We start from the raw sequence: 16933 nt of genomic DNA, 5'->3' as shown, positions 1-16933 counted from the left end.
TGGCGTTCACTTAAAAACACCAAAGGTCAGAGGTATGTTATAATTAGGTTCTGAATTTACTTGCACATTCAGCAGCTATAGTTAGAGTTATTTCAAGTAACTATAACCTGGGGCCTAAGGTAACTATAACTTGCACCCTTGTCATGCACTGCTTATTGCCACAGATATTACATCACTCATGACAATTTCTATAACATCATTATTAAAGATATAAATTAAATATTAGACTTCAAATTATTGAAGAAAAAACTGCAACTGCATGGCGAGGGTGCTGAAATTCCATGGTTTTGTGCAAGTAAATTCAGAACCTAACTATAACATCCCTGTAACTTTTGTTTTTTAGGTATACATATATATGTAGATATATATATATACATATATATATATATATAGATATATAGATATAGATATATTATATATTTATTTCACTGGAAAATGTAAGGCTAAAGTGACATCATAGTTTAGGTTAACAAATCGGCCCCAGGGCCCATTAGTGACTCGAGATGGGGGGGGCTACATGTCTCCCTCGCCTATAATAACATTTGGCCTCACAGGTTGGGGTCCATGGGCTCATTATTGGCTCAGGGAGGGGGGCCATATAACTCCTTCCCTTCAACATGGACTTAGCCCCGTGGAATGGGGACCCGGGGGCCCTGAGTGGCTTGGGGTGGGAGGCACCACTCACACCGCCTTCCCCACTTATATGATATTAAAGACCCCCTGGCCGAGGCTGAGCCACGGGAGGTGGGGCAAATATTTTGAATCTCAACTGCCTGTGTTTTTTTTATGTCTGAGACCCCACCCACAAGGGTTAGAAATGCAGGGTATCCCCTTTCTATACTCAGTGATGGTCAGACAGCCGCAACTGTGGCGCTCCGACTGCCACATTACAACCCTGGCAGGCGGTTCCATGAGGAGACTGCCGTCCCCACCGGGAACATCATTCCAGAAGGGGTGATGGCGGTCTGAGTTCCTGGCTGATAACAACTCAGCTTTCTGCCAGCCTTTCCATGACGGCACTCTGCCATGGAAAAGCTGCTGGAACACAAGTGCTGGGGGCCACAGGGAGGGCCCCTGCGCTGCCTATGCACTCCCCCCTGCCCGGCAACATCAGAATGCACACTATCTGCTTTGTAGACAGTACACATTCCGATGGTGTTGCTGTATTACGATATTGGCCTTGGCTCCCTTAAAGCAGCCAAGACCAATATTGTAGCGTTATACCCGCCGGTCAGCCTGGCAGGAATGCGTAATTCAATGTTCCCACTGGTCAGTCCAGTGGGAACCTTGTAATATGCTTGGGGGTAGGGAACCACTGTTATGATGGTAACGTCCTTCCCACAGTTTTGGCGGTCTCCTTTAAGTCCCTGAGTGCTGTAGCGGCTTCCTGCCACATTTTTCTTCATGCGCATGCAACCAATTAGAGCACTAGATTCCAGAGGAGAGTGACTCCCATGGGAGCAAATTTGTCCAAAGGAAAAAAGCCCCCTAGGAGACTAAGAGCACTCTACTTTTTAAGACGATGATTGAGAGAATCTTGAACTCAACTGTCTAGCTATACAAATTGTTTTTGTTTCCTAATATCTCAAAACATACTAAATAGATTTACACCAAATCACAAAATGCACTCTTTTCATGCCAATAGCTAGATTCCTGCCACATTTGGTGTAATTCTGTTCAGCAGCTTTTGCAGTAGAGCTGATGGGGATGTTGCCCAGCATTGCTGTCAAGGCTGCCATTGGTGAAAGATGCAAAGGCCTGTGTATTGCACAGTGGTGGTTCCAAAGGCAATGCAGGCTGCTGTGGTGATGTGGGTCTTTGCAACTGGTTCAATCCATGCAGCAGTGGCGATGCAACGGTTCTGCTTGGGGTTGTGTCGTGCAGCAGAGGAGATGTATTGGTTCCACTGGACCCACAGAGGCTGGCAGAGAACCTTATGCCCACTTCCAGGACTGAGGTAGAGCACCGCATGGCATGGTAGACTCACAGATAGCAGAGTCAGGGTGTAAGGTTATTGGAAGCCTGTTGTGTCCCCTAGATATACCAATTATTCGGCCCCTCATACGAAATTAGCACGACTTGATTATTTTTTAATCTCTCCTGTATTTCTAAAACAAGCCAGGATTGAGCTATATTCACGGATGGTGTCAGATCATAATCCTTTAGTCCTGGATGTAGAGCTGGATGGGTTAGAACCAAAAGTTAGTAGATGGACATTTGAAAGGGGACTTCTAAAAGACCCAGAATACTGTGAGCATATGAGTAAGTGGATAACTGAATTTTTGGGGTTTAATCAGGGGTCAGCCTCAGCAGAGATAGTCTGGGATACTCTGAAAGCAGGTATTCGTGGAGAAACATTAAGTTTTAGTATTAAAAGGCAGAAGGATGCTCGAGGGAGAATAATAGAGTCCCAAGCAAAGCTGCGGTTTGCAGAGAGACAACTGGCTATAGCTATAGAAACTGGAGTAGATATAAGGAGAGCGCAGGAAGAAGTTGCCATAGTAAAAGCGGCAGTAAATGAGGTCACAGCCCAAAGAATAGCAGAGAAATATCTAACACAGCGTGCACAAGGGTTTGAGTTTGGAGAAAAAGTTGGGCGGCTGCTAGCAATACGGACAACCCAGAAAACAGCGGCTGGGGTTATTAGGGAAATATTAGACCGGCAAGGACAGATAATATCAGAAGTGGGTGGAATCAGAAAGGTGTTCCATGGATATTATCAGGAACTTTATGATGAAACATCAGTATATTCGGATGAAGATATTTTAGAGTTCTTATACCCCATTAAGATGTAGAAACTAGATAAGAGCGACAAGTCATGCCTGGAAGAGCAGATAGATATTTCAGAAATAGAAATGGCAACGAGTAACCTGCCAGCAGGGAAAGCTACTGGTCCTGATTCGATCCCCTTAGAATTTTATAAAACTTTTAAACCATTGTTGCTTCCGGTTATGTTAGAGCTGTATACTCAGGTACAGAATGGAGGGAAAATACCCCCATCTTGGGATCTGGCTAATATAGTGGTGTTTCAGAAGAAGGGAAAACCCCCGTTAAATTCAGCCTCATATCGCCCGATCACATTAATAAATAGTGATGCTAAAATATATTCAAAGATCTTGGCAGTTCGATTATCGCTGGTGATTAAGAAGCTGGTTTCTCCGTGGCAGCATGGGTTTGTCCCAAGAAGAGATACAACTAATCATATTCAGAGAGTTTTAGCACTTTTTGACTCTATGGAAGTAGCAAAAGAACCTATGGTGGCTGCATTTTTGGATGCAGAGAAGGCATTCGATCGGGTGAATTGGAAGTATCTGTGGTACGTTATGGAGTATTATGGGCTAGGGAAGAAATGTATTATAGCAGTAAGGGCTTTATATAGATCCCCGGCTGTTAGAATACAACTAATGTGAGGACAATCTGAGAGTATTTCGATTAGGAGAGGTACCTGGCAGGGATGCCCATGCTCTCCCCTCCTGTTTGATTTGTATATAGACCCTCTGCTGAGACAGTTGGAAGAAAACAGTAAGATTCTACCAATCCATAGGCAGGGATGGGATACCAAAGTCTTAGCATATGCAGATGATATAGCCATACTAACCCGCTCTCCTGATTTAGCACTGAGAGAGATTGAAGTGGTGATGAAAAAATTCGGAAGGTTTTCCGGAAACCTGTTAAATGGAGCTAAAACACAGCTGTTGGCTAATCAATACACAAATACTAAAGACACACGGAAGGTGGATCATGCAGTATATTTAGGTATTAATATTACACCAAAGGTAGATGAAGTTGTCAATTTAAATATAGATCCTATACTTGCAGAATTTAGAGAAGATATGTGCAGATGGAATAACCTGCATTTAACTATTGTAGGGCGATGCAATATGGTAAAGATGATCTTCCTTCCGAAGCTGTTGTATCTATTTCGCGCTATACCACTGAACTTTACCAACTTAAAATTTAAAGAGATCGATAGAGTAATCATGAGATTTATATGGGCATATGGTAAGTGTAGGAGATCAAGCAAATTTATGTCTCTTCCTCGGGAAAGGGGTGGGTGGTCTTTACCGAATATAAAATTATATCAAATGGCAGCAGCTTTCCAGTACATGCGCCCGTTATGGGGGCCTAATAAAGGAGGAGTTATAGAAGCGGACTGCCCCAATATATATGAGTTGCAGATAGGAGCAGTAGCCAATGGGTGCTTGGTAACATATCACGAGCCTGGATATTATAAGAAAACTAGGTATAAGGTTTTGGGAGCAGCTCATAAGTGCTGGCGATTATGGTACAAAAAGAAAGGACTTGGTAGATACAATTATTATACCATGATCGAGAAAAATCCACTGCTCCCTGAAATATTTCATGATAAATATATGGCAAATTGGTCCACCTTAGGTATAACCAGGCTAGGAAACTTTTTTGATAACTCGGGGGTCAAGTCGTTTCGAGATCTTCAGGAACAGTATGGTCTAGAGAAAAGGGACTTCTTCAAATATCTACAGATAAGGGATTTTTTAGGGAAAAAAACAGGGGGGACCCAGGGATTCCAAAGCAACCAACTGCTGAATGATATTCTGGCTAATCCCAGTATAACTATTAGGTCAATTTATCCTTTCTTATTGGTAGAACAAAGAGATGATCTAGAAAAGAATAAGGAGAGGTGGAGCAAGAAGCTGGCAGATGGGAGTAATAATTTTATGAGGTCACTGGAGTTGGGATATACTATTCTATTATCATCTTCCCTGCAAGCGCAACACTACAAGACTATGGTGGTCATTCTAACCCTGGCGGTAAAAACCGCCAGGGCGAATGACCGCGGTAGCACCGCCAACAGGCTGGCGGTGCACCGCTGGGCATTCTGACCGCGGTGGTTCAGCCGCGGCCAGAAACGGAAAGTCGGAGGTGTACCGCCGACTTTCCGCTGCCCTTGAGAATCCTCCATGGCGGCGGAGCGCGCTCGCCGCCATGCGGATTCTGACACCCCCTACCGCCATCCTGATGGCGGTAGGGGGTGCCGCGGGGCCCCTGGGGGCCCCTGCAGTGCCCATGCCAATGGCCAATGGCATGGGCACTGCAGGGGCCCCCGTAAGAGGGCCCCACTATGTATTTCAGTGTCTGCTAAGCAGACACTGAAATACGCGACGGGTGCGACTGCACCCGTCGCACCTTCCCACTCCGCCGGCTCCATTCGGAGCCGGCGTCCTCGTGGGAAGGCTGTTTCCCACTGGGCTGGCGGGCGGCCTTTTGGCGGTCGCCCGCCAGCCCAGTGGGAAACCCAGAATGACCGCCGCGGTCTTTCGACCGTGGTACGGTCTTCTGGCGGTTCCCGCTTGGCATCAGAATCAGGCCCTATGTTTGATCTGTATCATACACCAGCCCACCTCGCCAAATGGGGATGTGTGTCAGGAATAAACTGTCCAAGATGTGGGATGTATGGTTCAGACATCATACATGTGATGGCTAAATGCGGGGAATTAAAGGCCTCAAGGGAAGGCATTCAATCTGTTTTGAAGGCGGTTTTGGGATATGATTTTGTCCTTACACCTGAGATCATGGTCTTTGGGACTGATGGCGAAATAGCTGGATCACATAGAGCGTTTATCTTTGTAGCTATGGCGGTGTTTCGAATTTGTATATCAACAGCATGGCTGGATTTACGACCCCCGTCCTGGCAACAATGGTTGGCTAGGCTGCTGTCTGTATACCATTTGGAGATGGCATTGTATGAACGGAAGGGGAAACAGGCTAGGGGAAAAGGGAAGGCAATATGGGGTCCATTTCAGGCCTGGATACAGGTCCATAATGATCGGGGCCACCCCATTCTGAATTAATGGGTTCCATCTTAAGATAGGATTTGAGGGGTGGTTAGGTTTTGTATTATGTATGATTTAACTGGGTGATGTCTTCCACTTGTCTTTTCCACTCTATGTCCTGAAAAAATATTTTTAGTCTTCAATGTAAAATGACCCAAGAATATATGTGTTACATGTTTCCTTCCAATAAAAAAAAAAACAAACAAAAAAAAAGCCTGTTGTGTCCTTGACAGGAGGCCAGCCAACTAGCCCTTGGAGTCACTCTAGGTTCCGGGTTCAAGAAATACAGGTGCAGACCTTCTCACCAAGGCAAGAAGGTAGCAGGTCAGCACTGCAGGACAGCAGTCAAGTAGAGCAGCAGAGCAGCAGAGTGTCAATCCCTTCAGCAGCACAGCTGTCCTTCTTCCTGACAGAGAAGCCACAGGTCCAGAAGTGTACTGAATAATTGTTATTTGAGGTTCTTCATTTATACACAGTTGTGCCTTAGAAGTGGGGATACACTTCTAGAGGCATGCCTTAGAAATGAACATGTGCCCTGCCTTCCTGGCCCTTCCTTCAGAGGGTATCCAGCCCTTTGTATGGTGACAGGATACAGCCTATTCAAATATAAGTTGGGCTAGTCCAGCTCCCCCAGCCTGCCCTACAAGTGATGGTTCATTAATTTGCACCTCAGCTCCCTATTGGTTGTGGCTGTATAGGAGGAATACACAAAGCCCAACCATCACCCACACCCACTCATATGACCCAGAGACAGGCTGCGGACACAAAATGGATAAGGCAAGAACATGCCAGTGTTCTAAAAGTGCCATTTTCAGAGCTGCAATTTAAAATCCAGAGACTCCAAACATAAACCGCTTTCTATGAAAAAAACTGGGCTCTTTGCAGATGCCTCTCACTTTTTAGCCCAATTTGGACCACTAAATGCTGGTTTTCTGCACTGCTAACCAGGCCCCAGTGTATGTGTTCTTTCCCTAAATTGTTATGTCGACTTGGCAGTTACCAGATTGGAAATACTTTACCACCAGATAAGGTCCTGGTAGATAGTACCCAGGGTACCTTGGCCAAAGGTGATAAAGGTGTCCCCAGATCTGCAGCACAAGGTTGTGCCACCCTGAGTGACCCTCCTAAAGTACTGATGGCAGGCCTGCTATTGCAGACTGCCAGGGCAGTGTTCACTGCTTCAATTCGACAGCCCTCTCCAAGAGTGGCACAGTCTGATGCAGTGCCCTTTATGTGTGTCAGACATCCCTAAGGTAGGCCTCTGTAGCCCAGGAGGCAGGCTGCATTATATCTAAGGTGCAGGCATGTCAACATGAGCTTCCATGTCTGTATAGAGTACTTCTCATTAAAGTACACTATCAGTGCAGGCCGGTCTATAGAATAACATTGGACTTAAGCCCAGGTTTTCCAGGGCTGCTAGCTCAGTGATGGTACTGCCTAGATACATTTAGTTTGGTGTCAAACAACATGTCTTCTCTCTCCCAACATGATTCCCATGACAAGGGATGTCTGGCAGGCATCCAGGTGGCACACTAGTCCTGAGTCCCCTGTTTGACACTCTAATGTGTGCTGTGACCGAGCAGCATGTGCTTCTTTCTGCACTTACTGCCACTCAGGCAGAGTTCTGACCTCCTGCCAGGTGGCCTGGGCACTCCCAGAGGTCCGACAAATAGGCTGAAGCAGGAAGGAAGACACTCCTCCATCCCCTTTGCCAGGCTAGTGAATAGAGCCATCAGGACGGTGAACTTCAAAGTCTTACCCACCCCTGAAAGCCATCAGTGCTGTTCTCCAGAAAGGAAACATCCCTCCCCTGCCCCCGGGCACATGTGCTTGTGGTCAGGTGAGAAATTAGGTTTAAAGGACTGTGCACACCCCCAGCAGGCTTACCACACCTCTAGGGTGAGTAGCCCAGTTTGTGCACTAAATTTTGATTTCTTCTATCTCCAGAGTGGCAGAATAGAGGGTTCTCGGTAGCCTTAGGTAACCTGTCCACCAGATATGGTCACCTCAAGGGAGGATTAGCTGTAGGAGTTAGCTGCCCATTTGCCACTAGTCTCCATATCCTTAACTTCCCTAAATCCAAGATTTAAGGGACACCCCTGACACCAGAACCTCAGATTTAATGGACTAACTTCAAAGAAGGACATACAGAAGCTCTGCATCACTGACAACCGGACTCCACCCCTTGCTACACAGCAAAAGAGGAACACACTGACGTTGAGGCAACAGACTGGGAACTGTGTGATTGACTTTTGTCCTTGGCCAAAACTCATCACTCTCGACCATAGGGACACCTGTGGAAGCCAGAAGCATTGTCATTCTCAACTGGACTGGTGGCACACGTCCCCTGCAAAGTGCAGATAAAAAGAACAGCAGGATCTTAAGTTTCGTTGGCCATCGGGCCCGCTGTGGGATTGATGGAAGCCAGGTGGTCCAGGGTCTTCTGGGAGTCGTAGTTCAGCCTGCCTCCAAGTTCCAGGTCGCTACCTAACTTTTGTGGATCCCGGCTACTTTCTAAAGTACTTCTGTACTCTTGCCACTGCCAAGGCTTGTTGGTTGCCAGTCCGGTCACTGACTCCTTTGGGGACACTGCAGGTGCAGGGCACAGCGTGCAACCTGCATCCGACATCTGCAGCCCAGCTGAGATTTTGCATCTGTTTGTCAGCAGCGTTGTGCCAGTGGTAAAAACAGAACCACAGCGAGCCCCTTTCAGCACCACTGACAGCCAGGACAACTCTGCACCCAGAACCCATGGACCTGTTAGGAGAAAATTGACTGTTGTAGACTAGTCCCAGGGCCTGCACCCCCTTACCCAGGTAAGGATTCCCCGCAGCTTGACTCCCAAGTGGTTGAATTCCACCAGTGGCTTTCCTGTCACTGGCTTCAGCACGGGTCATCTTCAGCACCATAGTCAGCCAGGACAATTCTACACCTGGACACCACGTGCCAGGTAAAACTGCTCTTACTGTTGTGATCTGGTCTCAGGGACTGCAGTAGCTCAACCCCAAAGAGGTTCCACACAACTCCCATTCTAAGAGCATTTTTGCAATACACAACATTTTCCCATTGACTTCAATGCAAAGTTTAAATACCATTTCTGCAGTGAGTTTCTACTACTTCTAAAATGAATAACTCCAGTTCCTATAGATCTCACCAAGAGTTCTGTGCTACTGGACAAATTTACACCAAACCACAAAAAGCACGCTTTGAAGAGCTAGCTTTTCACCAAATTTGGTGTAATTCCATCCAGCGGTTTGGGCATTAGTTATGTTCGAAATCACTATGAGAATTACCATGGGAAACACACTTTTTTTTACCCCCCCAACTTTTTCTCAGCAACTACTTGATGAATCACCCCAAAACTTACCATGCACAATACGTCACAGTAGGACACTTTTTGTGAAAATTTTGTGAAGATGTTTCAAATGGTTTCAAAGTTATAGGCAAGTCAAAAAATACTTTTTCTGTGGAAACTAGGTCCTAGCTATAGCCACCTACTGATGGTGACTGCCAGTAGGTTTGATATATATATATATATATATATATATATATATATATATATATAATTTGATGAGGTGTAAAGTGGCATGGGATGATCACAAGGAAGTGCCTTGGAGAGGAAAACTGCCTCAGCAGATGGTGAAACAGGATGGGGGGGAGAGCAGCCAAACTTTACTTCAAAGGAGGGAAGGACTTTTGGGCAAGCAAGTGGACCTCGCCCATTTCCTGCAAAACCAGACAGCCAGGTGCCCCCTGATTAGATTGGGAGAGGGCTGGAAAGGGGTGTTTTGGTGTTTTAAGGAAAACTCAGCCACACAAGTGGGTGGGCTCAGCCAGACCTAACCTCTGAGATTGAATTTTTGCCATCTTGGATTTTGGGAGAATGTTGCTCCCTGGGATTGATTTTTCTCACACTTCTCAGGAAGTGGTCACTCAAGAGAGTGGTGACCTGCACATGATTGGTCAAGAGGTCCCCTGCTTTCCACCCCAGGAGCAAGGATAAAAGTGGCAGAGCTGCACCCCCACCTCAGCTCCCTACAAGGAACAAGATAAGAAGAAAAAGGACTGCCCTGCTGGACCCCCTGATCTGCACCTGGACACTGCACTTTGAAGGACTGCACTGGCTGCACACTTGGGCTTCTTCACTAAAAGGACTTTGCCTGTCTTCAACTGCTTCAAAAGGGACACCTTGTTTGCTACAGGTAGAAAATAGCTGTCCAGAGCCCGCTGCATCAAGCACTGCAGAAACTAACCAGCTGACCAATAGTCATTTATTTTATTTGAGCCAGGTGCATTCTGGAAGTTGAAGTCCTACCCCTCAAGGAGCAACTCAAAGATGCTGGAACCTTGAGGTGAGTTGTGGGCTCCTAAAGGACCTTCAAAGATCTTCTGAAAAAAGATGCAGAAGTTTGGAGAAGATTGGAGCACTTTTGGAAAAATGCTCCATAAGTGGACCGACATGACGTGAGTCAAGCCGGCTTACACTGACTGCGACCCAGCCTGACTTGAAGGTTTGTCCCGCTGAAAAGCCCCGGAGCCCCTGACTTCCAGGATTTCACTGGGGGCTTGTGGAAAGGCAATCCGACAACATCAAATTGAAATTTGCTTGTTGTGGAGGGTTGTCCCACGTCAGAGAGAAAAAGCTCCAAAAAAGTTTCTGAGTCCGAACTTAAAAAGTTGACCTAGTCTTCCCGTACAGAGTATCTGAAGAGGGCTCCAGGGAGGTGAACTTCAATTTCAAGTTCAGCCTGCTCAAAGATTCCCATCACAAAAAATCACAAAAATCATTAAGCCTGAAGGTAGAAATCTTCACTGAGGTCTTCAGCGACAGGTATCCAAAGAAGGCTCCAGGGAGGTTGGTTCCGACTTGTGACTTTGTCCCTGTGAGAAAAATCTTCAAGAAAAAGACTAAGGGCCTCATTACGACCCCTGGCAGTCTTGGCAGCCAAACCGCTTCCAATGTGGCGGTCCGACAGCCACATTGTGACCATGGTGGTTGTTCCATGGTAGGACCGCCAGCATCTTAATTTCTCCTCCACTGGAGGAGGAGCCATGTAAATGCTGGTGGAGACAGGGTGCAGGGGGCCCCATGGGGACTCCATGGGGGCCCCTGCCCATGCACTTGACATGAGCAGTGCAGGGGCCCCCATGGCCAGCCCTGTCACACTTTTCGCTTTGCTCTATTATAAGCCAGCGTCAATGTTGTGGGCTGTTTCCCGCTGGGCCGCTGAACTAGCAGTAAACTCTTAATAGGGCCCGCGGGAAGGGGACCACACTGGCAGTAACCTGACCGCCGGACTGCAGCAGGCAGCCTTTTTCATCAGTCGCAGTCATAATGAGGGGCTAAGTCTGAATGTAAAATTTTGACCAAGGCCTCCCGCTCACTGTAACTGAGCAGGGCTCCATCGCGATCAGCCTCAAATTATGACTTTTACTTGGTTGAGTGGGACAGGATGTCCAGATTGGTGCTTTTAGTTTCTATGCACTAAAAAAACATGTATTCTTTAAAAAATCATATCTCTGGTCCCCTTTATTGGAGTTTTATCAATTTAGTGTCATTTTAAAGATACAGATGTACTCTATTTTTATAAATTGGTGTTGGATTTTTATTGTGTTTTGTATTTTACTTATTTACTGTTTTGTGATTGTTAAATGCTTTACACTACTTTCTTCTAAGTGAAGCCTAACTGCTCATTGCCAAGCTACCAAGGGTTGAGCTGGGATTCATTTATTGAGACCCTGACTGGACCTAAGTGGGAGAGTTGTGGCATATTGCTACAATAACAATAATTCACTTTCCAATAATATATATTTATGAAAAGAAAACAACAGCTGAAGTCTGACTCTGTGGGAAGACTGTGTTTTACTCATAAAAAGGGCGGCAATGCTTAATTGTTTCCACCCAACACGTTTTGGCTGTCCAATCAGCCTTATTCATTGGTCTGAGTCTTTTTATAACATGATTCAATGGATTAAATTCCTACATTTCCCATAATGCACCACCGAAGCAGAAACGTTCATATATTCATGCTGCAGTACATCACCAGTAATAACGATTTTAAATTCCTTGCATTGGCATATAATTCACAGTTCAAAATACTGCAGTCACTGTTAGTAATTTAAAAAATGCTTCGCAAAAGGAGTCTTGACTTCTCTTAGCAGGCCGCAAAATTATCCATTAACATCATGGACATCCCCCAAGAATCAAATATTCCTCTGGCATCCCTTGCATATATTAGATATATAATACATAAAATCAAAAGGTTGCAAGGATATCATACCTAGGAAATATAATTAAAAAACACATAACATTGAAATTCAACTACAAAAACAAAGGTTATAGGGACATTACAGTTAGGCTCAGATTTGAAACATACAAAATCATAGAAATTCACCTGTATAGTTAAAGATATTTCAAGTAATTATAACTCATACCCTAAGGTGATTATAATTAAGACCCCCACCATGCAAAGTTATTTGATCAAAACAGATGTTACAGTGACATTATCAATGATGTTATCAAAGATGTGATGAGTGATGTAACTTTTGGGGTAATTACCAGTGAATGGCAATGGTATGAGTTATAGTACCACAAGCATAGGGCAGGGTGGTCCCCCCGGAAACATAATCTTTCTAGCCCCCTGGAAGTGGCGATCCCCAGGGCTGTTGGGGGGGGGGTGCTCTGTCCCACACTAAAAATGGCAATGCCCCTGGGTCTTGGTCCACCCCTTCAGAATTAGCAAGCACAGGAAACCAGGGTTGTTTTTTCTTCTTTGCCATGAATTTGTCCCAAATTTGCAGTAAACACATTTTTTAAGTGTTTTTTGCCCAGTGGGGCCCCTTTGGGACCCCTCACCAGAGCAACGGGGTCAGGGCATCTCTACCCTGGCCCCTTGTATTATTTATTTAGCCCAAGATGGCTGCAAACACTTCATGGGTTGAAGTGTTGGCAGCCAATCAGAGCTCTGCATTTCCCTGCACAAGCTCATCATTATTTGCGAAGTCGTTGTGGCCAGAGATATACAAATTTGGATTTCCTTTAATTTCTTGAATACTTCTGAATGGATTCACACCAAATAATGGAAAGCGTAATCTGCATAAGGAAAGTTAGCACAAGTTTTATGCCCCCCCCTTTTCTCGGCCCTCGCTTGATGGATCACCCTGAAACTTTTAGTGTGCAACAAGAATCACAGCACCCTTTTTTTCTGGAAAATATTGTGAAGATTGGTCAAACAGAACCAAAGATTTATGTCCTAACTATAACTACCTACTGTTGACCGCCAGTTGGTAATATATGCATGTGTGTGTATGTATATATATATATATATATATATATATATATATATATATATATATATATATATATCCCGAATGTTAACAATTCAATTCAAAGGAATGCGGTCACTCGACGATCAGTGTCCTCCAAAGGTTATTTCCAATAACGTTTCGGCCGGTGAAACCCCCTTGCTCACATACCATTATACAACTTTATTTTTCCTCAAAAGACTTTGATCCAGATTAAGAGGGAGAAAAACGCAAAAATGTTAAAGAAAGAGAACGATAGAAAATAGTCACAAAGTGAGAAAGTAGGAATGAAAAAGAACCTGCAAGAGTGATATAAAGAGGCAGAGTGTGGTATGGATTAAAGATTCATAAAATGGAATAAAGGCTACGAACCCCTGGTGTCTGGCACTCCACCATAAACTGCGCCAGTCACAGGATTTGGGCAAACGTTTGGGGCCTGGCACTTATTGTTTGTCAAATTAGGCACTTCTTGCACGTTTTTTAAGTTGGTTGCCTTACCTCATGGGTCCCAGCTGTAATAACATTCACACGGGGAGTTGTTTGGATGATTTGCTGTAAGATGTTGACATAGGTCTGGATTTCCATGAGATTCTGTGAGGGGAGAAAGTATTACGCAATGTTTAATATAGACATATGTTCTCTATTTTAAGTTCTGTTCGAGGTGGAAGTGGTGAAGTTGTAAAATTTAGGAAATGTTAATGTTAGCATAAGAGAGAAAGATCAAGGAAGAGAACTAGTGTCACATTCGTAGCAGCTGCTGCAGCCAGTCAATCACCCTTGCAGAAATGTATTACCAATTCCTTTAGATAAGGAGATACGGAGCCAGCACGTCTGATGAGCATGAATCCTCACCAGCGTCAGAAGAAATGGCTTTCTGTACAGCAACCAAACGTCAAGTATGTTTCCCTTCTGGAACACTTATGATGTTCATGCTTCATTACACTAAAATGTACACATCCTAAATAATTGGACATTTTAACCGACTCAATAGAATGGTTATTTTACAAGTATTGTACTGGGAAAGTGTTTTATAACCTCATATTTCAGATTTAACATATTTTGATGGTCATTGCCTGAAAGCTAGGGCCATGGTTGTGAGTCACAGAAAGTCAGAATGCTTGGGGAACAAATATTATTGGCCAGCAAAGGCATTGACATGTGAATCTCATCGTAATTCAATCAGTTAAAAAAGTCAATTAGAGTAAGAGCCATCATTTATCACGCATGCTACTTGCAATACCCTATATTCCTGTGACATTCGAGTATATACAGCATCAGAGATCTGTAGCGCTTTCAAACTCAAATCACCCATTGTTTTATTTGTTGCCTGAAGATCACACAATTACATGTTTAACTGTTGTGTGTGTGAGTGAGAATCACTCTAGAACACACACTGATTATAATATCAGACCTGAGTTAAACGATCTAGCTATGTTTGGGTACAACTTGCTCGAGGCTTACTCCTGAACAGCGTAAACCAGGGGCAGTCCTAGCTTAATTCTTGAAGTCAGTAGTAAGGAAGGAGTACTACAAGTTTAGGTTTCACAAAAACTTTGCAAGTCAGGTCCTAAATCCGTATGTCCATACAGCAAATGACATTTGGAAAAAGAATGTAGGGAAAACAAAATTACCTTTTTATACCGGTCCTTTGTTGCATTAATATCATCTTGCAAGAACTGAGATTCAATTTGAAGTTCCAAATTACATAACAGTGCTTCGTCTGCTTCCTGTAACACAGAAAGAAACTGGTCGTTTTTAGCTGCAGAACAGAATGTCAATAGCAGCAAAACTTATTTTCTGTATTTTCTCCAAAACAGTTAACACAGTAGCACTGAAAACACTACAGCTAAAATGGTACACAGGCGTTATAATGCAAAATGTTTTACTGTCATAAGCAGCGAATCTGATTGCACTGTAGAAAGATTGTTTAATATATTCAACCCCCATTTTAGGAGTCAGCACATTATTACCAACTACTACAATGGGCTTATGATGAGTCGCTAAATTGTTACCGACTACTACAATGAGGTTTGCGACTCCCTAAGGAAGAGCTAGTTAGATGAGGCATGTTGGAGACATCCCTTCCAAATAGCACTTATTTAGGAGATGAATTAACTTTTTGTGACCAAAACATAAAAAATTACTGTCTCCTGAGCTGGGGTGATGAGCTCAATGGGGCCCACTTCCCATTAGTAAGCAGTAGCCCAGTCGGCTACTGCCAAATTCATTTTTTTTCTTTTCTTAGGACTATCTCCATTCCCTATAAAGAAAACTGGCTGCATTTTGACTTTATATTAATGTGATCACAGATACTAGTGTCTGCAGACCACAGCAGGACACCTTCCCTTTGATGGCATCCAATCAGAGTGACCTAATGGGACTGATACAAGTTCCTGGTTTGAACAACCTTAGTTCAAAATGCATTCACATAAATCAGCGTATTTTCTTTGCATGCTATCTGGAAGCACCCTCTGTTCTAGAATATTAAACTGCATCAGTTACCAAGCTGTTTCTAGTACAATTAATATTCCCACAGATGCACAGCTATTTGTTGCTACTGCAATGTTTTAATAAAGAATCCACAATGTATCTTTTTCTTTAAAAAATATCCTTTCATTATTATTGTAGTGAATTTTCAAATTAATCCATGTGGCATTGATCCAAAATTGTTCACAGTTGTGCAATGTATTTCCATTCTATGATGGAATTCATCAAAAACAATACTTATTACATTGTTATTGTGTAATCCTATGTCTGTTCCAAACAATTTCTTTAACAATCCCTATGCCAATCAATAACATTATGGAGGACAACTATCATGTTGTGACAGAAACTGCCTTGAAACTAATGGATAAACAATGAAAGCTATATATTAATCAAAAACAAAAAAAAAGTTATAATTTCGAAACTGGTCATTTGTATATCAGTCAAGATTTTCCCAGCAGTACTGCTCGACTTTGCCCTCTTTGCAGGGTCACACCCAGGCTTTTTGCCTTTGCCCCTCCTGTTTTCTGAATTCATTGCGTTACCTTCTAGGACTCTGTGCACTTTACACTGCTAACCACTGCTAAAGTGCTTCTGCTCACGCCTTAAAATATGGTAAAATTGGCCTACACCTAATTGGCACATTTAATTTACTTATAAACCCCAGTAAAGTGGTAGAACATGTACTAAGGGCCTGTAAATTAAATGTTACTAGTGGGCCTGCAGCACTTACTGTGGCTCTTACCTCAGTATCCTTTTAATACAAGTTTCAGTTTTGCCATTTCAGCCTGTGTACAGTTTTAAACTGCCAATTTGACCTGTCAAAATAAATCCAAAGAGTCGTGGCAAGTCCAGAACTTCGAAGCCATTCATCCAAGTCGTGTTTGGCATAAAGAAAACCACTGGTGTACTTGTGTGAGAGACTCATGGTTTTCTTAATGCCAAACACAGTTTGGATGAATGACTTTGAAGTTTTGTACTTGCATTTCTTTTGATTTCAAAACCGTCACAACTCTGTGGATGTATGTATTGACCATATATACAAAGTTTGTACTACAAGTATACCTGGGGCAATTGAGTATACATTGTGACACAGTTTGTCCTGTTTGACTGACACTAGTTGAGGCCTTAAGCTGCCCTGAGGAAGCCTTTGTTAAGGAGAAACTCGTTGACTTTGCTTGTGTTTTCGGATGAAGACCTTGAATAAAACACAAAAATACATGAAAAGGATCTACTAGTCCTATTTTTGATGACGTTTTTGTGTATACACATGTGTCTGTTGCCTCTCTGTTTTTTGGTTAAAATTTCTCTGATGTGTGGCAAATGAGCAG

At 43.7% G+C, this 16933-nt stretch overlaps 1 protein-coding gene across 1 annotated transcript in view; it reads right to left on the bottom strand.

Annotated features, from left to right (window-relative positions):
• The window catches only part of BFSP1 (beaded filament structural protein 1), a 313377-nt gene that overhangs the window by 206009 nt on the left and 90435 nt on the right, over positions 1 to 16933 (bottom strand). The window contains exons 3-4 of the mRNA XM_069234086.1: positions 14750 to 14845; positions 13617 to 13709 (exon numbers count right to left, since the gene is read on the bottom strand). Of these exons, the coding sequence (XP_069090187.1) occupies positions 13617 to 13709; positions 14750 to 14845 (189 nt within the window). The remainder of the gene's footprint in view (positions 1 to 13616; positions 13710 to 14749; positions 14846 to 16933) is intronic.

This window comes from Pleurodeles waltl, chromosome 5 (genome assembly GCF_031143425.1).
Source record: "Pleurodeles waltl isolate 20211129_DDA chromosome 5, aPleWal1.hap1.20221129, whole genome shotgun sequence".
Taxonomy (NCBI): Eukaryota; Metazoa; Chordata; class Amphibia; order Caudata; family Salamandridae; genus Pleurodeles; species Pleurodeles waltl.
This window is presented reverse-complemented; position numbering and strand designations above follow the sequence as displayed.